The sequence below is a fragment of the Canis aureus genome, chromosome 2, assembly GCF_053574225.1.
Source record: "Canis aureus isolate CA01 chromosome 2, VMU_Caureus_v.1.0, whole genome shotgun sequence".
Lineage (NCBI taxonomy): Eukaryota > Metazoa > Chordata > Mammalia > Carnivora > Canidae > Canis > Canis aureus.
Genome location: NC_135612.1, coordinates 69,795,692 through 69,820,721, shown reverse-complemented (window position 1 = coordinate 69,820,721; position 25,030 = coordinate 69,795,692). Strand labels below are relative to the sequence as shown.

Sequence of the window (25,030 nt, the reverse complement as noted above, 5' to 3'; positions counted from 1 at the left end):
AAGCCTAACCTCACTACCTGAGTAACAGGAAAGGGATGGCAAGACAGAAAACATCTAGAAAATAACCACTTTTTGCTCCCAAACACCACACAAAAAACTGGCCTACCCAAGCCTACAAAGGCTGAATGGGGAGCTAGGCTTCTATCTTCTCAGGTTGTCGCGAGGCACCCCAAACCTCCTGCTGGAATGGTGTCAGAGGAGACTGGGCAGGAAGCTGGAATTTTCATGCCTGCCAGGCAATAATGAGTCCCTTCTCCATCATAGTGTCTGTGGAGACCATGTGGTGTTCCTCATTGGACAGTAGTGAGGTGTTCACCACCCTTCCACGCACTGGGTGTGTCAAAAGAGGCTAAGTGAGAGTTCTAATGAGGTACTTCTACCTCTCACCCCCCAAACAAGTGGATATGAGTAAGGTCCAGTCAGGAGAAGAACTTCTACCTCCACATAGTCCTAACGAGGAGCACCTCTCATTGGATACTCTGGAGACCACATGGAGAATCTAGAGTTTCATATCACACTACCCCTAGAACTAATGAGGCAACAACCTCCTTCCCTTGTCAGAGTGGTGTCAGAGGATGCCAGTTAAAATGTCAGGTTTAAATAAGATCCAAGGGGCACCTGCATGGCTCAGTGGTTTTGTGCCTGCCTTTGGCCCAGGGCATGATCCTGGAGTCCCGGGATCGAGTCCCACATCAAGCTCCCTGCATGGAGCCTGCTTCTCCCTCTGCCTGTGTCTCTGCCTCTCTCTGTATCTCTCATGAATAAATAAATAAATAGATAAATCTAAAAAAATAAATAAGATCCAAAGTCCTATAACATAAGACCATATTATAAAGTTTCAATTTAAAATAACTCATTATACTAAGAATAAGTCCTGGTTGATGAAGAAAAGGCAATCAATAGATGCCAACAATGAGATGACAGAAATGCTAGAATAATCTGACAAAGATTTTAAAGAGCTATCACAAAAATGCTTCAGCGAGCAATTCAGACCATACTTGAAACAAATGAAAAAATAAGAATCTTAGCAAAGAAATACAAATTCTCAGCAAAGAAGTAGACGATGGAAAGAGGAACCAAATGGAAAATTTAGAAGTGAAAATACAGTTACAAGAACCTGAATGGGTGGGCTCAATAGCAGGATGGAAACAGGAGGAGGAAAGAATCATGAACTGGATGGAAAACAATAAAAATGATCCAATCTGAAGAGCACAAAGAAAATGGGCTGAAACAAACAAGGAAACAAAAGGAGCCTCAGCAGCACATGGGTCTATAACAAAAAATCTAACAGTGGTGTAGTGAAAGTTCCCATAAAGAGAAGAAAAAGAGGGCAGAATTGAAAATATACCCAAAGGAATAATTACTGACAAACTCCCAATTTTGTAAAAGACATAAAACCTACATGTTCGAGAAGCTGAGTGAACCCAAACAAGGTAAGTCCAAAGACATTCACACCAAGATACATCATAGTCAAATTTCTGAAAGCTAAAGACAAAATACCTTGGAAATAGCAAGAGAGAAATTACTTAGTACCTTATCTCTTGGGGGAAAAATAATTGGAATAGGAGTGGATTTATCCTCGGGAAATTATGGAGATCAGAAAAAAATGGTACAACATTTTTTCAAGTGCTGAAAAAATTAAGAAGAACTATAAAGCCAAAATACTATGTAGAGTAAAAATATGTTTTAAGAATGCAGGGGAAATTGACATAGATAGGTGAAGAAAAACAGAATTTTTTTATTGCCAAATTTAGTCTTTATAAAATGCAATTTGATCATGCCACACCTGATCAAAAACCATCATGTTCTTAAATTATGTAAACAAACAAACAAACAAACAAACAAAAAACCTTTTTGATTCAAGATCAAGCTTGCTTTACAAAGTAATTTATTTCCTATCTTCCAATCAAATTTAACTTCGGATGTTTTGTCCACATGGACTGCAGTTTACTGATCCAGCACAGAGCGCCATTCTGCGATCCACTTTTCTTCCACCCATCCTTGTTGGAATGGAAAAACAGAATTTGACACTAGCATAACTACTGTAACAAATGGGCCAAAGAAGTTCTCTAAATAGAAGAGAAATGTTAAAGAAAAGAATCTTGGAACACCAGAAAGGACAAAAGAACACAGTATGCTGAAATATGGACAAATAGACTTTCCTCTTCCTTTTGAGTTTCTAAATTATGTTTGATAGTTGAAGTGAAAACTATAACACGTGTGGTTCTAAATGTATGCAGAGGAAATATTTAAGGTGATTATAAATGAGAGAGGGTTGAGGGATGTGAAAGGAGGTAGGGTTTCTATACTTTACTTGAACTGGTAAAATGATACCACCAGTAGACCATGGTAAGTTTTATATATATCATGTTAATACCTAGAGCAACCACTAGAAAAGCCATTCAAAAGAATATACCCAAATACTCTATAGATAAATAGAAATGTCATTAGTAAAAAAAAAAAAAATTAAAGTCCATTGGAGGGTAGGAAAAAGAAGGCAGAAATGCAAATAGCAGGAACAAATAGAAACCAAAAACTAAATGTCAGTTTCAAGCCCTAACACAAGTAATTATATTAAATATAGTCAAATTCACATTTAATCTGGATATATATATGTGTGTATACTCATATATATTTAAATATTTTATTTATTTATCCATGAGAGAGAGAAAGGGAGGCAGAGAGAGAGACAGACAGACATCCTGAGAAGCAGGGAGACTGATGCAGGACTCAATCCTAGGACTCTGGGATCATGAACTGAGCCAAAGGCAGCCACTTAATTATCTGAGCCACCAGACACCTTAATCTGCACATATATTGACAGACTGAATAGAAACTCATGAGTATGGCTCAACTATATGTGTCTGTGAGAAACTCACCTTTAATACAATAACACAAGTAGATTGAAAGTAAAAGGATGAAAAAAGATATTAATCTTATTTTAATTAATTTGCAAATATTAATCAAAGGAAAGTAGGAATGATTATATTAATATCAGATGAAGACTTCAGAGAAAAAATTATCACAGAAAGGGACATATATGGTAAGAAGATCAACCTACCAAAAAGATGTTGCAATTCTAAATGTATATGCATCAAGAAAACAGCTACAAAATTTAGAAACGAAATTGATAGGACTGAGGGAGAAATAGGCAAATTCAGTTATAGTTGGAAATATCAGGCCCCTCTCTCAATAATTAATAGAACAACCAGACAGAAAATCATCAAGGATAGGAGAACTTGACAACACCATCAATTAAGAGGATGTAATCAACATTTATAGAACATTGCAACCAACAGTAGCAAAATGCACATTTTTTAAAAGACCCATGAAACATATACCAAGATAGTTTACATCCTAGGCCATAAAAGAAACTTCAACAAACTCAAGACTTCAAATCCTATATTATATGTTCTCTGACCCATGTGCAATCAACTGGAAATCACTAATAAAAATAACAGGAAAGTTTCCCAACACTTGAAAACTCAACAACACACTTCTAAATAATTCATGAGTCAGAGAGGATGTCTTCAAGGAAATTAACAAAATACATGGAATTGAATGAAAATGACAATGCGATATACAAAATTTTGTGGGATATAGCTCAAACAATGCTCAGGTGGAAATTTATAGCCCTGACTACATATATGAGAAAATAAAATCTCAAATCAATAATCTAGTTCTACCATAAGAAATTAGGAAAAAACGAAAGAGCAAAATAACGCCAAAGGAAGCATAAGGAAGGAAATAATAAAGATAAGAACAGAAATCAATGAAATTGAAAACAAAAACATTAGAGAAAATCAATGAAATAAACAATTGTTGCTTTTAAAATATCAATAAAATTTACAAACTTATTTTTATTTTTTAAAGATTTATTTATTTATTCATGAGACACACACAGAGAGAAGCAGAGACATAACCAGAGAGAGAAGCAGGCTCCCCACAGGGACCCTGATGTGGCACTAGATCCCTAGACCTGGGATCACGTCCTGAGCCAAAGGCAGACCCCCAACCACTGAGCCACCCAGGTGTCCCAAATTTACAAACTTTCAGAAACATTGACAAAGAAAAAAAAAAAAAAGGGAAGACAGAAATTACTGCTATCAGCAAGGAGAGGAGGTTTAATACGGATTCTGAAGACATCGAAAGGATACTAAGTGGATGCTGTGAGCAACTCTATACACATAGATTTGACAACCTAGATAAAACAGACTAATTCTTCAAAAAATAAAAAACATTACTATTCATCCAATATGAAATAGATCACTTGGATTGCCCTGTAAGTAGTAAGGAAATTGAAGAGATGGATATTTTCACTATATTGAATCTTCCAATCCATGAACAAAATATGTCTCTACATTTATTTAGATCACCTTCTATTTTTTTCATTAACATTTTGTGGCTCTGGGCATACAAATCCTGTACATGTTTTCTTAGATTTACATCTAAGTGTTTTTTTTGTTGTTGTTCTTTGTAATGGTTATAAATGGTATTGTAATTTCAGTGTCCACATATTATTGCTAGTGTATGGAATATAATTAATTTTTTGGTTTGTGTTTTATACTGGGAACTTTCTGAACACAATTACTATAGAGATCACAAGATTTTTTTTTGTAACTATAGATAAGGTGGCCCCAAAATTTATATGGAAAGGCAGACAACTAGAATAGCCAAAACAATTTTGAAGGAAAAAAAAAAAAAGAATAAAGCATACAAATCAGTTTACCCAATTGAAAGACTTATATGGCTACAGTAATCAAGACCGTGTGGTATTTGGAGAAGGATAGACACAGAGCAATGGAGTAGAACAGAGAATCCAGAAATAGACCTACACAAATATGTCCAACTGATTTTTGATAAAGACGCAAAAGTGAATCAATGGCAAAAAGACAGTCTATTCAACAAATAGGACTGGTATAAATGGACATCCAGAGGCAATGAAAAAAAATGAACCTTGACCTAAGTCTCATACTTTATATAAATATTAACTCAAGACAGATCATAGCCTTAAATATAAAATGTAAAACTATAAAACTTTTAGAAAAAAATTGGGCAAAATCTTCCAGCTAAGGGCTAGGCAAAAAGTTCTTAGACTTGACCTCAAAAGCATAATTCATAAGAGAAAAAATGGCTGATCGGACTTCATCAAAATGAAAACCTGCTTTGTAAAGGGCTATTAAGAGAAAAAAAAAGATAAACTATAGACTGGAAGGAAACACTTGTAAACCACATACTTGACAAAGAACTAATATCTAGACTATTTAAAGAGCTCTCAAAACTCAATAGGAAAAAATTCAATTAGAAAATAGGCTAAAGACATGAGCACACATTTCACAGGAGAGGACACAGATGGCAAATACGCACATGAAAAGATGTTCCACATCATTAGCTATTAGAAAAATGCAAATTAAAACCTCAATGAAATATCAGTACCTAACCTATTAGAATGGTTGAAATACAACAAGGTGGCTGCACGGAGTCTGTACCATTTTATGTTTCTACCAGCAATGTGTGGGGGATCCAGTGTCTCTAATATCCTTGCTGGATCGCTCAGGTACAAAGATATGGGTACCCTAGAAAACAGTTTTGCAGATTCTTAAAGCACTAATGTTCAACAGCTGGATCCCTACCCCTACCCCAGTCATTTATCCAAGAGAAATGAAAACTTTATGTTCATACAGAAATGTGTACACAAATACAGGTTATTATTCTTGATAGTACTAAAAAAACCTGGAAAGAACACATATGTCCTTCAAGAGGTGAATGATTAAATAGTCTGAGGTATATCCATAGGATCAAATACTACTTAGCTATAAAAAAGAATGAATTATTGATACACACAAAGCTTGGATGGATCTCTAGAGAGTTATGTTGAGTGGGAGAAGTCAATTAGTAACAAAATTAGTAACAATTAGTAACAAAACGTTTACTTATTGTATGATTCCCTTTATTTAATATTCTTGAAGTTAGAAAATTTTAGGAACGGAAAACAGATAAATCATTATCAGGGATTGGGAAGGTGGGAAGGAAGTGTGTGGATACAGGGAAGGAAAGGTAAGGGTAAGGGGGTGTGACTGTAAAAGAGCATCATGGGGGATCCTGGCAGTGATGGAGATATTCTGTATCTTGTTTCTTTCAACGTTCATATCTTGATTGTGGCACTGTACCATAGTTTGGCAAGACATTACCACTGGGGGGAAATGAGTAATGGGTACTCTAGAGCTCTTTATGTTTTATAACTACATGAGATTCTGCAATCATCTCAAATTTTAAAAGTTTAATTGAAGAATGACAAAACGCACTGTGACATAGTCCTCTCCCCAGCAATGTAGGCTACTTCTGGATTGTGTTTTGGAGAAGAGAGGTTGAAAGAAATACAGAAAGAATGTGGTGTGTGCAGGTAAAAGTCTCTATTCCATGTAGGGAAAGACAGATTGGGTGGAACAGCGACACATTTATTCATTTATTTTATTCATGCGCTCAGTTTCTCTGCTAATAAGCTCATATATTCGTTCATTTATAAACATATTCATTCACTTGTTCATCTTATCTTTCATTCAAACAATAATTAGTGAGACCAACTATACATGAGGTATGGTATTAAGCACTAGAGGAATGGAGGAATAAACACGACATGGGCTCTGAATTTAGGGATCTTATAGAAATTCATTTATACATTTCATCAACCAAGTATACTACCAACCAGTCAACAAACTAATCAACCATCCAATGTTGATATGTGCCTATTCTATTCCGAAGGCTTGCCAGGTTGCTTGGCATAAAAATATGAGTATACATTTCATTAATTCTGTAACTGCTCATTGACTATGTGAAGGAAGTATGTTTTCAGAGCTGAGCGCCAAATTATTAGCCTTTTGACAACCCAGGAAATAGGGTAGACACGAAGTGGATATGAATTATGAGAGTAATCCACCAATTTTGTATAGGGTTGAGTAAAATTGTGCGTTCAGCAGGATGGAATTTGATTACACCCAGTATAAAACACAAGTTCCTAAATAGGGATCACTAGGCTCTCACAACATGGCCCCAAAGTCCCTTTCCCACCACATCTCTTGCTAGCTCAACTAGGCTCCTTATGTTTTCCATGTTCTCTGCGTGTTTCCTTCACAGGAGTCCTTTCCCTACGGGTAAATCTGAAGCACCACTGTTCTGTAGCTTTTGGTGACTTTCCTATTACTCCACAGAGGGAAAGTGAATGGCTATTCTTCTCTTTTCCTGTAGCACTGAAATGTTATACGTTGTTCCAATTCTAATTATATGCCAACAGAGTGCATTAAGAGGCTCAGGAATCAGAAAGAACAGGACTTCCACTTTTTCCACATACTTATTGTTTTAACTCAGGAAGCTTGTTAACCTCTCAGTACCTCTTTCTTTTTATGACTTGATGGATGCAAATAGGATTATGTCTCAGAACTGAGATAAGGGTTGAGAGGAATAACTCGTGGAAAATGTTCAGAAAACTGAAATGTGTTTAGCGCTGAGGAATGTTAGCTTTTATTATATGATGGAAAATATTTTTTTCATTTCTGTCCACTTTTTTTCTTTGTTTGAGGCGGGGGCTGTTTCTTGTTCATTTTAGTATTCCCAGCTTTTGGACTCTTGTACAGTAATGATAATGTTGCTAATAATAATCATATCTACTGTTCAATATTACTGGTACATAGTAAGTAAATGTTTACTGAAAAAGCTGGTTAGAAAATCACCAAATCGTGGGACTTTTGGGCCTCTTTCAGTTATATCACATTAATCTATGTTCACTGAAATTCTAGTAATCTTTGACAGGTCTGAGAATACCCCAGGGGCCAGGGAGAGAGGGAGACAGCAGGGAAGGAAGTGTGGCTTTGGTTATTTTTGTGTGTGGAGGGGACATAAGTTTGCTCAGGAATTTCAGTGTATTTCACTTTGTGAGAGATTTCAGAATAAGGATGCTTTCAGTAAAATTGTTTCTTATTTTTTTTTTTTTATAATTCTCCTTTTTTATTTATTTATTTATGATAGTCACAGAGAGAGAGAGAGAGAGGCAGAGACACAGGCAGAGGGAGAAGCAGGCTCCATGCACCAGGAGCCTGATGTGGGATTCGATCCCGGGTCTCCAGGATCGCGCCCTGGGCCAAAGGCAGGCGCCAAACCACTGCGCCACCCAGGGATCCCAAAATTGTTTCTTATAGGTTTATATATTATGTATATGAATTCCTGGTGTGTCAGTCACATAGATGTCTCTCTTGACCTCACTTTACTCAGGCCACATTGGGCTCCTTGCTGCTCCCCAAACACGGCAAGCAGAGTCCCATCTTTGATCTTTGCACCTGCTAATCTACTGGAATGCTCTTCTGTCAGATATCTGCAGGAATAACTACCTTAGCTCATCCTACAAGTGTTTGTGCAAATGTCACCCTCTTGAGGAGACCCATCCTGCCACTCTAATTAATTCTACAACACCCACTCTCCATTCTACCTCTTTTTCTCTATTTTTCCTTGTTCTTGTGGCTCAAATCACCTCCTGGGATATATGGCTCACTTGATTATTACATTTGTAGTTTATTTCCTGTGCCCCACCCCAACCCATTGAAACATCAGCCTCACTAGAACAGGGAGCTTCACCTGTTTTGTTCACTGTGGTGTAGTAAGTGCTTAGAACAGTGCCTGGCATACAGTAGGTGCTCAATATTGGGTAAATAAAAGTATTAATCAGATGGAGCTTTGGGAAAGAAAGAGCTCCATGATGAAGAGATGGGTTTGTTTAGAAACTCTCCAAGGCAGAAGCAGATGCAGCCCAAGGCTCATATGACTCCATGATTTCTTTTCTAAACCCTCGCCCTTGTGTGTGAAGGGAGTCTTCTCCTTTTTTGGTGACTCAGCAGACCTCATGCCCAGAACCCATGCTTCCCTTGATAGGGTGGGGGTGGGGGGCAGGGGTGTTGGTTCTTAGCTACGGAGGCAGGCAAACTGGGTGTATTATTTTGGAGGTGAGGGTTGCTGGATCCTAGGGCAGAGGGTGGAGAGAGTACACTTGTGGAGAAAGAGACAAAGAGAAGAGAGGCCTGTGGGTGAAATCTGAGGGTCAGCCAAGGGATAACGGAGCACAAGTGGGTGTGTTACTGACCCCATAACTGTTTTTTTTTTAATTTTTTAATTTTTATTTATTTATGATAGGCACACAGTGAGAGATAGAGAGAGGCAGAGACACAGGCAGAGGGAGAAGCAGGCTCCATGCACCGGGAGCCCGATGTGGGATTCGATCCCGGATCTCCAGGATCGTGCCCTGGGCCAAAGGCAGGTGCTAAACCGCTGCGCCACCCAGGGATCCCATGACCCCATAACTGTTAAGCTCACAGCCAGTTTCTCCTGTGGTGTAGTAGAGCCAAACAACCTTGACAAGGGGCATAATTTTTCAGATTCCTGTAACACCTTTGGTTTGGCAAGTGAGTTTTTTTGCTGAAGATGTTTTTTGCTTAAGCCAGGGATAACTAATTGTGACCCATGGGGTGAGATGTTTTTTGAAAAGATTATTTAATTCTAATGCCTTACATAGGCACACAATCTCAACCTTCTGTGGCTTTATATCAGGCCTGGGACTCACATGTTTACATCACCTTACAGCACCTTATTTGCCTGGGCCCCAACCTACATTTTGTGCAGTTTTAATTCAAGGTAAACAGTCAACAAGATAGTCTCTGGAGTCGGAAGAAGAGGTGCCCTCCTCTCTCTAGTCTCTGGCTCGACAGCTTCTGCATAGAAACCTGTACCTCTTCTCAGTGATGAGCAGTAACTACCCTTCAGATGGGTCCCAGATGTAGAAAGAGAAAGCTCTACTCTCATTTCCCCCACTATTCCCATACCCAGCTGAAGAGACATTCTGTGTAACATGTAGGAACTAGATTTGAAGAGAAAGAGACCTACTAGTTGGGATGCAGTGAATATATTAGGATGTACATTAGTTTCCTAGGGCTGCTGTAACAAGGTACCATAAACTGGGGAGCTTAGAACAACAGAAATTTATTTTTGTATACTTCTGGTGACCAGAAGTTTGAAATCAAAGTGTTGCCAGCATTGATTCCTTCTGAGGACTATAGGAGAAGGGCTCTTTTCTAGCTTCTGGTGGTTTGTTGGTTATCTGTTCCAGTCCTTGGTTTCTACTATATCATCCTGTGTATGCCTCTTCACCTCATCCTTTTTATAAGGACACCAGTCATATTAGAGTAGGGTGGGACCTAATATGACCTCATTCAAACTAGTTACATCTGCAAAGATCACATTTTCAAATAGGGTCACATTCTGAGATAATGTGGGGTATGATTATGAATTTGGGGGAGACAATTCATTCCACATATGGTGTAATTAAGTTTCCAATTGTGAAATGATTGAAGATTAAAAACCAGTAACTTCTTCTCATTTTTATACAGAAGAAAGTTGAAGGTCAGAGATGTTTCAGAGTATGGTGGAGGGGGAAGGACATGCTCACTTCAGAACTTTAGCCCCATCTCTTACAAGCCACGTGACCTAGAATCACTTATTACCTGGCATTGCCTAGCAAAGGTGATAAAGGTTAAATGGGGTCATTGGCATGAAGATGCTTTATCAATTCTAATGGGCATACATGAATAAAGGGTAATTTTTTTAAGGTCACAATGCAAGTGACAGGCCAACATGCCATAGGTGTCTGTGGAATATCACAATTAATCTGGAGTTCTTTCCTTAGACACAGCATCCTGTCTGTGGAGGTCAAGGCAAAAATCTGAGACTTGCATGAGCAGGGTGGGAGGATATGTGACAGCAATTGACTCATGGCATATAAAAATTGGAATTTGACCAGGCTGGTGGATTCAATCCAAATCTAGGGAAACTCATAAACATCAGGTGCCTTTACTCTTTTAATTGGTAAAATTCTGAACAAAATGATGGCTCTTTTTTGCTAGCATAAGACTGTGAGGTCCAGGGAGGGTAAATATGCACACTTTAGGGTGAGGTGCATAACAAAGGCCAGTTTGAGAGTTGTGGAAAATTCCGTGGTGGAACTCAAAGCCACTGAAAGATCACCCAATACGCAACCAGCAGGGCAGAGTCAGACGAGGGTTTCCACCAAGTCTCCTCACTCACTAGCTGTGTTAATGGTTGGAGCAGAGGGAGTCAGTTTAGTTAACTTCATGATTTATAATTTCTCCGCTGTTAAATGAGGATAAAGCACAGTTAGTAGGAGTAGAGCCAGGCTCAGCCATTCTGAAGTGTAGTCAGGCAGTACCTAATGAAATAAGCACACATGCATCTCATGAGCCAGCAATGCTACTGCTAGTAGAGAACTAGAGAAAGTCACACCCAATGTGCGAGGGGACAGGCACAACAATGTTGCTGACCACAGCATTATTTGTGAAGTCTGAGAAGTGAAGACAGCCAGGTCATCCACCGTTAGAAGAATGAATGAGTACAGTACTAAGGCAGCAGCTAGAAGATACGGACTAGAGCATCGGTGGTGCTGTGGTGCTGGGACTAGCAGCATAAGCATCACTTGGGAATTTGTTAGAAACAGAAACTCTTGGGCCCCTCCCGGTTCTAATGAATCAGAAAATCTAGGGTAGGAACCAGAAAATTGTTTTGACAAGACCTCCTTGAGATTTTGTTATATGCTTGAGGTCAGGAACCACTGAAGTAGAGGTACCCATGGGTCAATATTAAAACATAGTCTTGGGACGCTTGGGTAGCTCAGCAGTTAAGCGTCTGCCTTCAGCTCAGGGTGTGATCCTGGAGTCCTGGGATCGAGTCCCACGTCGGGCTCCCTGCATGGAGCCTACTTCTCCCTCTGCCTATGTTTCTGCCTCATTCTTTCTGTGTCTTTCATGAATAAATAAATAAAATCTTTTAAAAAAAACATAGTCTTAGGTCAGGAAGAAAGAAGAAAGAAAGAAAGAAAGAGAAAGAAAGAAAGAAAGAAAGAAAGAAAGAAAGAAAGAAAGAAAGAAGAAAGAAAAAGAGGAAGGGAGGAAGGGAAGTTTCTTGCTCAATGGAATTTATTTAAGTTAAAAGCATACCCAAGCACAAGAATATTTAATAATAGAGACCCTCATTCTAAAGAGTTTCCTCCATATGAGAATGGAAATGTGAGAAGGAATGAGTGATGAAGAGAAAGAAAGAAAGGAGCCCTGGCCCTTTAAACAAATGCTGATGTTGTCTCATGACCTGAAGAGTGTGTTCCACTTGATTTTCTGCACCTGAGATTCTGCACAAACACATAGGAAAGATGGTGAAGACACCTAGCAACTAGCACAGCATGGATTACACCCTGCCCTTGTGCTAGACACAGTTCTCAGGGTCATGTGCACCCCCTTACTGGCTTCTCGCAGTAACCCCGTGATGCACCTGCTCATATCATGCCTTTTTAAGAAATGAGGCCACTAAAGCAAGAAAGCTCAGGAAATGTGCCCCAGATCATGTGGTTAGGAGCACATTCTATGTGCCTCTCAAATCCTTTACGTTTTGCAGGTTTAGCTCAACAGTTCTTGCCTTTCAGTGGCCATTTGACAATGTCTCAAGACTTGTTTGGTTGCCACAGCTGGGAAAGGCCTTCTAGCCTCTCCAGGTGAGTAGGGGACAGGGATACTGCCACACGTCCTACAATGCACAGCAGCTGTCCTGCCCTAAATGTCAATAGTGATGACGTCAGGGAAACCCTGACGTATCTCCCACACAAAACCTCTCCCGTCTCCTCCGAGTCAGCATTTGCAAATTTTGTTCAGAAGAATGCATGCATGCCACACATTTTATATAGTTATATTCCATTTGTATAGGTGACCTTAATGTTGGGAAATAACATGACCCAATGCCTAAATTAACAAGATGTCCAGGTTTCCCCTTGATCAGCAAGCACTTTTATCAAGTAATGGCTCAGGTTTGCCATTACTTTATGATGACTTTATAATCCCTGGTCTGTGATGGGTCCTTTCTCATAATTTCAGCTTATATTTGTGATAGTCTATTTATCATGTACCAAACATATCCTAGTTTAATTACTTCATACAGCGATTCATGGTTCTATAGGGCTTTTTTTTTTCTCCATAAGCCTCAATCCATATGCATATTATAGAATGATTTCTGTTGGTTTCCTGACAGTGCATAACCATCATTAGTATCATATCCTCAAACCTTTGGATCATTGCTAAGTGAGAATGATTTCTCCCTCTTCTGAATTTGTGTATTTATGTTTCATTTGGTACTTTGTAACTTTGAATATAGGTGTCTCTGTGGCTTTTTGATATGGTAAGCTCTTTGAAGTCACATCTGAATTGTATTTTCCTGATGCCATGGTTTACGCTTGATGTTCATTAAAATTTAAACTGCAAGAACAATATTACATGTTTTGAAAAAGGTAATTTATATATAATTACCTGTCCCTTCTGCCCCTTTTTCCTTCATAATATTTACTTGACCACATTTCATTCAATGTTTAATGTATAATTCTGGCAAGTAGGAAAGATTAGATAAATAAGTCATGAAAGATGCATATTGGAAATTTCCCAGAACAGTTTTCATATGCATTCTCAAGCCGATATTTTTACTGCCATTTGCTTCTCAAAAAGAAATGGATTTGAAATATAAACATATATTCATATGACTCAAACCTCTAACTTTATCCAAGTTAACCCACGGGATGCTGATCAGCACAATATGAGGTGAAGAGCAGGAACCAACAGATGGGGCCTCTGTGACCCTAATCACCTCACCATGAGTATTTCTGGGCACCCACCTGCTAAGTGAAAGGTTAGCATCCAACAGCTAGTGCCATCCTTGCTCTAACAGAAGCCATCACTGCACCACTGAACTGACACTGTGTAGATTTCCCTTTCCTACCATGGTACTCCTGTAGTTTGTTTCCATTTTGCTAAATGATACCACCATCCCCTCATAAACTAGACTAAAAAATGATTTTATGACTACTCTGTTTTCCTCATTTTCTATATTAATCAACAAGTCTTACTGATGACATGATCTCCAAAATAGATCTTAAAATCTGCCACTCCTCTCTTCCTGCTCCCCTTTAGTTCAGCCTCCAGTAGCTCTTGTTGGATGACTATAATGACCTTGGGCTGGGACAATGCATTCTTAATCTTGCATTTGAATATAGGTCTAGCTGGCTCCAAACCTTTGCTTTCCTCAAAGGGGACTTTCAGACACAAATAAAGCATTTTCTGGTCTCTCAGTTTAGAAATAGGACCACTACTGCGCTTCCAGCACCTGGAGATCTGAGGAACAAACTTAATGGCAACCATCAACTCAAAACATTACATGCCTCATGAACTGAAGTCTAAAACCCCCAAGGAGGCTTTCCTAAATCTCTAGTCTTCTTGACTATGACTACCTCAAATTCTCAACTCTTATACATGTTCGATCATTTCAGTTTATGATTTATTTTTGTCATCATACACATTCTGTAGTATCAATTCAAGCATGAAATGTAGCCCTTCCTTTAATTTACACTCATGTGCCCACACACAGCATCTTGTGCTTGGTTAGGGAGGAAGAGAAGAGCCAAGAGTTACTTACCTCATGTCAACAAAAACTTCAAATGAAATACCAGACATCCTCTTTCTTAAACATCCTCTGGCCATCCAACCACAGGGGATTTCACACCAGTGAGTTCACAGCCCCTGGTCCTCCTGCTATTAGGCTACCCATTCCTCTTCTCTCACGCAGAGGGTTTAGCCACATCCTTTGTGCCTTAGCTGCCGCTAACACCCAGTCCTCAGGGGGCATTCCTTTTAACCTCACAAAGCTTATTAGTGTTACTCCAAAAGAAGATAATTTCTTCCTAAGAAGAATTCTCATTCATATGCTAAGATAATAAATTGTTATTCTGCCTATAAAGGGCATGAAGATTTCAACTCAAGTTAAATATTTGTAGTATTTTGAGTTTGCTATCATCCCCACAATTGTTTATTAAGAACCTCTTATGAGTTTGGCATCATTTTGTTGCCACGGACATCATAATAGTGTGCAAAATCCAGTAAGCATTCTGCTCTCATAGAATATAAATTCTATGTGTTTAATAGTGCCATTTACTGTTAATGGGTAATTACAAAATGAGAAAACTACCCAAACCTATGAAGTCACAGCACATGAGGATCTACCTAGACCGGGGATCTGGGAAGGCGTCCACAGGAAGTGAGGATGGAGATGATTTTTCTTTTTTTGGAGATGATTTTTGAAGCAATGGTGTGCTGCTAAAGGTTTAACAACTTGCTCTGCAGAGGCGTGGGAAGGGAACAAGCCCTGATGTGTAGCATCTGCCAGTTTCCATGGTCTATATGTTCTTTCTATGTCTGGTTCCAGGCTATCATGTGGCATATGTGACTATGGAGGGTATAGTATAGTAACTATAATAGTACAGTATATGCAAGTACAGTAACCACCATCATACAGCAATTTTACCACACAGAAATGACCTTATGAGCAAAGATACTGTGTGCTAACATTTCTATCTAAAGTGTAGAATCTGGGACGCCTGGGTGGCTCAGCGGTTGAGCATCTGCCTTCAGCTCAGGGTGTGATCCCAGGGTCCAGGATTGAGTCCCGCATCGCGCTCCCTGCATGGAGCCTGTTTCTCCTTCTACATGTGTCTCTGTCTCTCTCTCTCTGTGTCTCTCATGAATACATAAATAAATCTTTATAAAAACTGAAGTGTAGAATCTAAAAAGGCTGAAATCATAGAAAAAGAGTATTGAATGGTGGTTGCCAGAGGCTGGAGGTGGGATGGAGGAAATAGCGAGATATTGGTCAAAGGTAAAATGTTCCAGTTACAAGGTGAATGGGTTCAGTAGATATCATGTATAGCATGGTGATTATAATTAATAATACCATGAATATATATGTATATATATAAAGTTTTTCATAATATTGTGAATATATATACATGTATATGTATATATATAAAATTTCTCTCTCTACATATATATGTATATATACTATACACAGGCATATTAAAAGGTGATAAAAGAATAGATCTTAAATGTTCTCAACACAAGAAAGAAATGGTAATTACGTGATATGATGGAGATACTAGGTAACACTATGGTGGTAATAATTTTGTAACATATAAGTGCATCAAATCAGCCCATGTATACTTTGAACATACACAAGGTTACATGTCAGTTATATCTCAACAAACCTGGAAAACAAAAAGCACAGGGAGTAGGGCAATGTAGCAAAAAAAAAAAAAAATCAGGAAATTATATCTTTTGAGTATTTATTACCTTGTTTTAATATAATTTATTTCATTTTAAAATAAAAGCTCTGTTTAACAACCAGCGTATAATATTCTTGAAAATGTAATAGTCAGCCCTGTGAGCCCCTGCAAATTGTATCCAGCAGCACAAGGATGGAGTGGATTTAACTGGGCATGGGGGGTTCAACAGAGGTAGCAGTAGGTACAGAGCCCCTGTGATGAGACGGACCTTGGCCAGGTCTCTAAGGCTTTTTGCTCTTCACCCAAATAATAAGGGAAGCCCTCACAGGTGTATAAGCAGACGTGGAATGATCAGAATGTACTTGGAAAAGGCCTATTGAGGAGAAGGAGGGTTCCTGTTGTCACTGAGTGGTTTTGGTTGAATTTGAGTAAAAGCACAGGGAGAGGATTCCAGCTCTGGATAGAGACTATCTTTCTCAACTCTGAAATTTTGTGATAATGAAAGAAAGACTGAAGTTTTTGAGGACAGATAGAAGAGGTTCTCAACATGCTATCTTGTGCATTATAAGTAGGTATATAACTATGCCAGCAACTTGAGGCCAAGAAAAAAAAAAAAAAAAAAGCCTTGTCTTTAAAATAAATAGCCACAGGAAGCAAAGTGAGTCAGGTGTTTTCTCTTTCTCTCTCTCCTTCTTCATGCATTCCTATTTTTGAAACATCACTTCCTCGAAGTGTCAGACAATTATATCTGCTAATATATTTTTGCCAGCAAGATCCTAAAAAGAATGATTTGAGTTATTTATGCCATTCCTTCTTGGCGGGAGTGAATAGGACAGTAAATGCTGCAATGTTTCATTTTAGGAAATTCCTTGTGCAGGAGATTTCAGAGAGCACAACCCAAGATTAGGAAAACTGATGAAGAGCCTCAAGTAGGAGGGAAAATAATCTGCTGGAGACTTCTTTTCTCTTTGTGCCTGCTACGGCACTGTTGTCTCTGGCCCTCTCAGCCCCCAAGGTTTAGCCACAGCTTCCTGCCTCCATAGCTGCCTATCTCATGGTGTATCTGCCAGTGTCTGCTCTAATCTTCCCCATGGCAGGAACCCTGAAGCTAGCACAGCACCTCTGTCCACCCATCCACCCTGTGCCACCACCCGCCTCCTGGCACCATACTCCTTGGGTCACTGCTACTTCAGACACTCCTGACAGCAGCCCCCCTTCTCCCTTTCACTGTCCACTCAGAGTCAGACCCCATTCATCCTGGCTGGAGTTAGCCTTAAGAAAAATGGCTTTGGAGGCAGTCAAATCCTTGCCTTCATGATGCATTAATTATACAACACTGGGTAGGCTAGGGAACATCTCTGGGCCTCAGTTTTCTTATCTATAAAATGGGATATGAATATTCCCCATTTTTTTCCAGGTTAGGTGTTGAGGAAATGAGTATATTAAAATTCTCAGCACATCAGTGAATAGTAACAAATTATCTTCTGTGATTATTATCTTTATCTGTTCCCTAGACTTCCTTGCATTTATGTGCTTTTGAAAGTCTCATTAATTTAGTTATTCATTCTGAGTATCTGCTATGTGTCAGGTACCATGTCTTCCAAGTTCTCTTACTGGGGTCATGATTCATAGGAGCTATTTACCCAATGCCTGTTATATTTTGTCCAGAGGTGCTTTTATAACTTTTCAGAGAATTTTAGCTTTGTGTTGCTGTGGAGCTAAGTGCTTAGAGATCCACAGAGAATGAATACTGAAGTGCCTGGCCCCAGAGAGCTGACATTTCTGCATGCCTACCATACATTGATGCCATTCTCCTAAAGAGTTGGTTCTGGAAGCATGTTATCAATACTTACTTCTTTAAAGTGCATCTTTAAAGTTAGTCTATTTTTTTTTCACTACCAGCCCATTAGATCAGCATACTCTTTCACTATCTTTTAGGAGTGCTAATAAGGAAAGATAACAGACCCAATAAGCACCTACCAAGTGTCTACACTACGGTGGGATCTCATTTCCTCTCTGCAACAGCCTTGTGAAGAGCTTCAACTGATTTTGTGATTGAGTTAGCCAAAGTTCAGAGAAATTACGAAACTTATTCCCAATCCCAGGACTTGCAGAGCCTGAACACACCTGACACCAAAGCCTGACCACTTTGCTGCATGCAATGCTATCAATCTACTGATAATCTTATAGCTCCAGCATTCTGGCTTAGAGCCAACACTGATCACCTCTCACAACATTATGGCAGAAGCAACAGCGTTATAGAATCAGATGAGGGAAACATGACATCCCTTAGCCCAATCTTTCTCTCTTTATTTGGGTTCCCTTTTAAGAAGACTAGTCTATTGACAATTTTGTCCTTTTCATAGTTGAAGGAAGCTTATAAAAGAAAAGTTTGGTGGACTCACCATTGAAAGCACAACAATTTAGCAAGACATATGGCTGGATGACTTGCATCTGCATTCACCATGAGTCTTCTATGTTATAGCCAAATCCCAGCTGCCATAATAGACAGAACCATTGAATTTTCTTCACTGTCAAAATGTTTTCTGTCTGTGCTTGTTCAGAAAGCTCATTCCTTTCTGGCTCCTCTGTAAGGATCTGTAAATACCTTGGTCTATTTGACGGGTGCCGTGAACAAGGAGAACCAAATCAAGTTGAAGTCCCTGCTAGCTATTCATAAGCACACAAAGCTGCTAGCAGGAGTCTGCTGGCTCTGGGACAAAGCAGGTGAGCAGAGCCAAGGTGGAGCCAAAAGTCTGACCCACACCTGCTATTGACATCAAACAGTTGCATGTTCCCGTGGTGCTCTTTTCATATGTTCATAATGCTAAGTTTAGGAAACTTAAGTCTCTCCCACCCTGCCCCTACTCCCAAACCAGGAATCTTCCTTCCTAGAGTGAAGGTAGCAAATGTGCCTTTTCTTTCGTTATTTGTCAGCATTGTATGAGATCGGATGCTAGTCATTTGCTATGTACATTTCAAATATCTTCTCCCAGGTGTATGCTTGCCTTCTTATAGTTCTCATGGAATCTTTTGATGAATAGAGGCTTATCTTCCATTTTGAATAGATTAGAACAGTACTTTACAAAGAGTTTTGAGACCTGGGCAGGCTTAGTAGGAAAGAGCATGATGATCTATTAAGAATGGTTGTAAACCATGAACGCCCTTGGAGCTGCCATTTTATAGCCCTGGAGCAAGATAGCTAAGTAGTCAAATGGATTTCGATTTAGGTTTCTACCAGTGCACCCATTGGATGGGGCAAGTGAATGGAATGATAGAAATTCATGAAAAAAGCACAGATAGTATCAACCATCAGTAGATATTAGAAAAACACACATATTCTCTCTTTCTCTCAAGGGACAGGTATATTTCTCCATCACCAAGGAGGTAATGTAAGCTCTAGATTTGAAGAGGATTTTTGCCAAGTAGAAAAGAGAATATCTCAAGAAATGTAAATGGGGAGTGAGTTGAACAGAATGGTGTACTCAGGAAGTCCACACAGTTTGGTCATCACAGGTGTAACAGATGACAGTAAGAGAGGAAGCTGAAGAGGTTGCTGGATTCATGTCATCACAGACACACTCTGCGTATTAAGAGGTTGAGACTTTATTATGGGTGGTAGGGTGTCAGGTCCTGGTCCTATCTTATACTTAACATCAGGGTGAAAATGTGTAAGATAATAGGATAAAGCTTGAAGGAAAGACAGAATCGTGGGAGTGTGAGGCCAGGAAGTGCTTAGAATTTAGTAGGCGGTAAGTTAGTAGTACTAGCTGGGTCTTACGTCAAGGAGCTGGGCTCAGACTTCATGTTTGGTTTTAGCAGAAGCTTCTATCTGAGAATAGAAAATAAGTCATGGAAGAATAAGTTTGGGATTCAGTCTCTGAAATATTGGGGTTAATGAAAGTAATGGGTAATTAATAGAGCCTCAGGCCCAGGGGTTGTGGTAGCAATCCAGTTATCAAACTTGGAGTTCAGGGGGAGAAAAAGAGGCTAGGGCCTGGGACTAGTATTGAGCCATCATGTGAGCAGTTGGCCTTGGGAATGACAAGGATATTCTATTTCCAGAACTGAGGCAGGAGGTCAGATGTGACCAGAACAAAGCTGACCTGACACTCAGAACTTTTAGCTAATGTGTTGCCTGCAGCCTTGGCTGAGCAAAGGGGCATAAGCTGCACAACTTCAGAGGCCTAGCTTTCAATCCCTGCTGGGTCCTTTGTCTCTACAGGCTCTTGAACAAAGCCGGTCCTCCATTAGAGGTTATGCAGCTCTGACATGTCAAATGAGATTAATGTAGAGCAAGGTGAGCAAAGATGGGGGAACAGTTCTCCTAGCTGCAGGGTGGGAACTCAGAGTTGTCTTATCAGTCCTGACTGCTTCGTGCTCGCCTCCCCCCAGCCAGAACTCTTAGAATTGTGCCAAAATAGGGGATTTAAGGAGTTCTAGAACCACTCCTAGTCTCACCAATCTTGTGAGCCTGACTCTGGCCCAGTTTTGACTAACCTAGAGTCTGGTCCACATTCTCAGCCTATGCCTCAGTTCTCAAAGGAAGGGCTCAGTACTGCTCAGCTGAATGACCTTGGTCAAGTGTTGACTCCCTTGAACACCTACTTTCTTATGTGCAAGACAGAGAGAATAATCTCAGCTTCATGGGGTTGTTAAGAAGTTTCCTTATGAATGTTGATGACATGCATATAATACACAATGAACATCTTTGCTAAGTGCTACACAGATGTGGTGGTCTCTACGATGGCCCTGATGGTGATGTGATCACGGCCTCTGATGGCCGCTTTGCTTTCTGAGTCATACTTACTGGTCTTACTAGCACACTTGCTCCAGAGACAGGTGAGCAGGTGTGTGGGTTTGTGCAGAAGCAAGGTACATATAAACAGAAGAGCATATGGCAGAACTAGAAGAGAAATATAGCTAGGGAGAAAGAGCCAGTAGCCAAATTAGGTTGATTTTATTTAAATATTCAATGGCTCTTTTGTGGCTTTAGGAAAAAAGTAATCATATAATTATTATGCAAAAAGAATATGCAAATGAAGAGTGTGCAAATAAAGGAAATATCAGAGAGGCTTTGGACAAGTCCAGTAATCCATGGGATTAATATCACGTCATGGCATGTAAGACCTATTTGTCTTGGGTAGCCAGAATTGAAACTTCCCTTTGCCCTCCTGCTGACCTGTGTTCTTTTGTCTTTCTCTTTTTCTCTGTATAGCTCTTTAACCCTTTGCATACTGCATTTTACTGTAATTTTCTGCTCATCTGTCTTACCCACCAGACAATGAACTTTTTGGAGGTGAGGACTACATATACATTTTACACTTGTTACCTGGCACAAGATAGTCAATGTGACTCAGCATTGTAAAAGGAATAAAAGTCAGCAGCAGTGAAATCTCCCCGACACAGGATTTAAAGCAGTTCTCAAAGGACACACATGAAAATGTAGTTTCATGAAAAAGAGGTGAACAGGAAGTCAAACAAACTGAGATTGTGTATAGCAAGGAGACATCTGCAACGCATCATCAATAGTATTGGCTGGATGAATAAGAAAGCCTTCTCACCAACAATATATGAGCAGAAGAATAGAAGCAGAAGTGAGTGAGATCCCTCCAGGAATAATGGAGGCAAGGGGAGACCAGATTGCCGAAGGCTAAGTTATTGAGCCACTATATTTAAAACTGCCTTTGAAAAGAAGATTGAATGAAAGCAAAGAAGTTGTGCAATTAGGATGTATTTTTCTTTTGTGTTCTTATCTGCTTCTCCCACAAACTATTTTTAGTAAGTTTGCATTAACTTTCCAACAAAATGCCAATTAAAGCAACTTTTAATAGGCTGTGTTTAAAAGACCGAATCCAAAGAGGAGAGTGTGTTAGATCCGTGCGTCAGTGTGGAAACCAGATTCTTAATCCTACTTGGATAATAACTGAAATTCTCTGTTGTTTTCACCCGGGAGAGCAACATATTCAATGGAAAAGCAAACTCTCCAAGTGGTGATCCAGAATGCACACATCTAGTACTGCAATGACTTTCTCCCCTGTTTCTTTCCTTTTTTTTTATTCCCGCCCAGGCCCTCCCTTACCAATAACTTGTTTTGCAGATAGTGTCAAATGACACCCAAGCACTCATGTTTATAATATAAACTGACAATAGGCTCAGGTTTGTGTTGGCAGTTGGAATGTTATACATGACATTAGTGCTCCCCTCTTTCTGGGAAGATGAATTAAAGCACACCACAGTATTTATATTTGGATTACAGGTGTTCTGGGCAGGATTCCAAATACATTCATGACTTTTGTTGAAAAACAACTTCAAAGTGGAATCAAAGATTTAGCCTGGTCCTGCCTTTCCTGATTGACCGGGTTTTGACTTCTGTCCTCTAGCTCCACATCTTGGTATCCTCGGCCTGCTTTTTCTTTCCCTTTCCTTGACTGTATAATGCCCTTTCATCCGTGGAGTCTCCACAGGCATCATCTCTCTACAGCACTTGTGCTAACCCTTTCCTCAGTGTTTATCCCATGCAATTGTCATTACTTTTTTTTTTAAAGGTTTTATTTATTTATTCATGAGAGACACACAGCGAGACAGAGGTACAGGCAGAGAGTGAAGCAGGTTCCCTGGGGGGATCCTGATGTGGGACTCAATCCCAGGACTCCGGGATCCAGACCTGAGCCAAAGGCAGATCCTCAACCACTGAGCCACCTGGGTGTCCCACAATTGTCATTATAATCACTCATCAGTCTCCCTTCACAAATACTGCAGGCTAAGGGTGGGTCTTTAATGACCACAATATCCCTGCTAATGTATAGACTATGCTGTAAGAGCCGTGTATGTCTATAAAATGAGAAAGTTTTAAAATGTATAGATATCTACCTATATACATAGTTTATAGACAGATATGGATGCTGGGTGATGGGTGGATGTGGATAGTGGGATAGACAGGTAGGTGGACACGTGGGTGAATAATAGAGCTCAGGGGAGGTCACACAGGGATGCAAAGCCAATGTTTTCTTATCACATTCATTCTTTGTGACTTTCTCATTCAGCTCTTTGGGAAATTCTAAAGGGTGTTTTCTCTTATTGATATCAAATTAGCCAATTTCCTTCTCTATTCCTTTCCTGGAAAGGTAGAAGGTAAACCAATTTTTTAAAATCAGTACCTAATTTTGCAAAGTCACCTACAACTGATTTACTTTTCTTTTGAGGGCAAATAAGAAAACAATGTTTTTGCCAATTGTATCTGATAAGACAGGTATCGAATGTTCAGTCCATAGGAGTCCATCCACTATACAAACAGGAATGAAGAGCAGGTGCGTCGGAGGGAGTCATCTGTAGTCACAAGAGGGCTAGAAGGAGTGGTCGCCCTCTTGCCGTGATGTCTCTTCTGCTAAATGGAATCAAACTGGTGTCAAAAGGAAGTTTGCTGACACCGTGTTCCTGGTTTATATGTGGTATCATTAATGTGAGAAACTCATAGCTCTTATGTCTGACTTCTATGGAGAAATTTGGGGTAGCTGCATTTGATAGGAAAAATCTCCAGCCCACAAAGTTGAACACAACACTCAGAGGCAGAAGGAAGTCATGTTTTCTTCAGGAGTGAAATGTGGGGTTTTGACGGAGTTAACTTGGTAAATCTGACCTTTCCTCTTATGGTAGCTACATTGGTAATCAGATCTGGATTCACAATTGGGCAATTAAAAAAATCCCAGGATGGGAGAGGAGTAACTGAAACTAGTATAGCTGAAGGTGTTTACCAGGTGTGGGACCTTGAACAAGTCATTTTTAGCCCCTGGAAAATGAAAAATATGGACTAAATCCTTACTGAATTTCTTTCTAAGTAATTATTTGGATATTTATAAGAATCTTATAAAGAAACCTATATATTTAAATTTTTAAATCTTATCTTTAAAATGTTGAATTTTCTTCTCCTCCTCCTTCTCCTTCTTTTTCTCCTTCTCCTTCTCCTTCTCTTCCTTCTTCTTCTTCCCCAATATCACTAAGATCAATGGAGGAATGCAAAACTCACATTTTTCTATGTGTCCTCCTGTGTGCAATACATCAACTTTTTCTCCTAACTTTAAATACAGGTTTTCAGTTTATATGTTACGGAGAATATATTAGTTCATCCATTATGAACAATTTCTTAGGAACTGCTGGGAATTGTTCATAAACCTTGGGTTAAGTAACTTGGCTGTAAATATTTATACTACTGTATGATGATATTAAAAAAGGACTATAAAATATTAATGAAAACACTCCCAGACCCACCCAGTGTGACTGTGGCTAATTTATCCACCCTCTCCTGGTCTCAAGTTCCACATCTATGAAATCAAGATTCTTCTGATTGCTTGCATTCTTATAAAGATTCAATGAGATAATATAAGAAAACATGCTTCAGAGAAATGCCTGGAAATGCTTCATATATAGGAAATTCTCAGAAAACATCTGCTATCATGAAAATAAAATCATCTGGAATCCATCTCACCAGTCCCAGGATCAGTGATGGTGATATCTTTGCTAGTTTGGTTTCATTGATTTCCTGCATCTCACCTAGTCAGATATACTTTAAAAAATCTGAAAATCGGGATGCCTGGGTTGTTCAGTGGTTGAGCGTCTTCCTGGGGTTCCAGGATTGAGTCCCACATCGGGCTCCCTGCATGGAGCCTGTTTCTCCCTCTGCCTATGTCTCTGCCTCTCTGTGTGTGTGTCTTTCATAAATAAATAAACAAAATCTTTTAAAAAATCTGAAAATCATCAGTGTTCATGACATATAAAATAGGAGGATATTTGAGATGGGGACTATGAGTATTGTATCGTCCATTTGGTATAGAGTCC

At 39.4% G+C, this 25,030-nt stretch overlaps 1 protein-coding gene across 2 annotated transcripts in view; it reads right to left on the bottom strand.

Annotated features, from left to right (window-relative positions):
- CLNK (cytokine dependent hematopoietic cell linker) overlaps positions 1-18,898 on the bottom strand; it is a 202,878-nt gene extending 183,980 nt beyond the window's left edge. For both annotated transcript variants that reach the window (XM_077878198.1, XM_077878231.1), the window contains exon 1: positions 18,601-18,898. In XM_077878198.1, the coding sequence (XP_077734324.1) occupies positions 18,601-18,603 (3 nt within the window). In that variant the 5' untranslated portion in view covers positions 18,604-18,898. The remainder of the gene's footprint in view (positions 1-18,600) is intronic.
- Between the last annotated feature and the right edge of the window lie 6,132 nt (positions 18,899-25,030).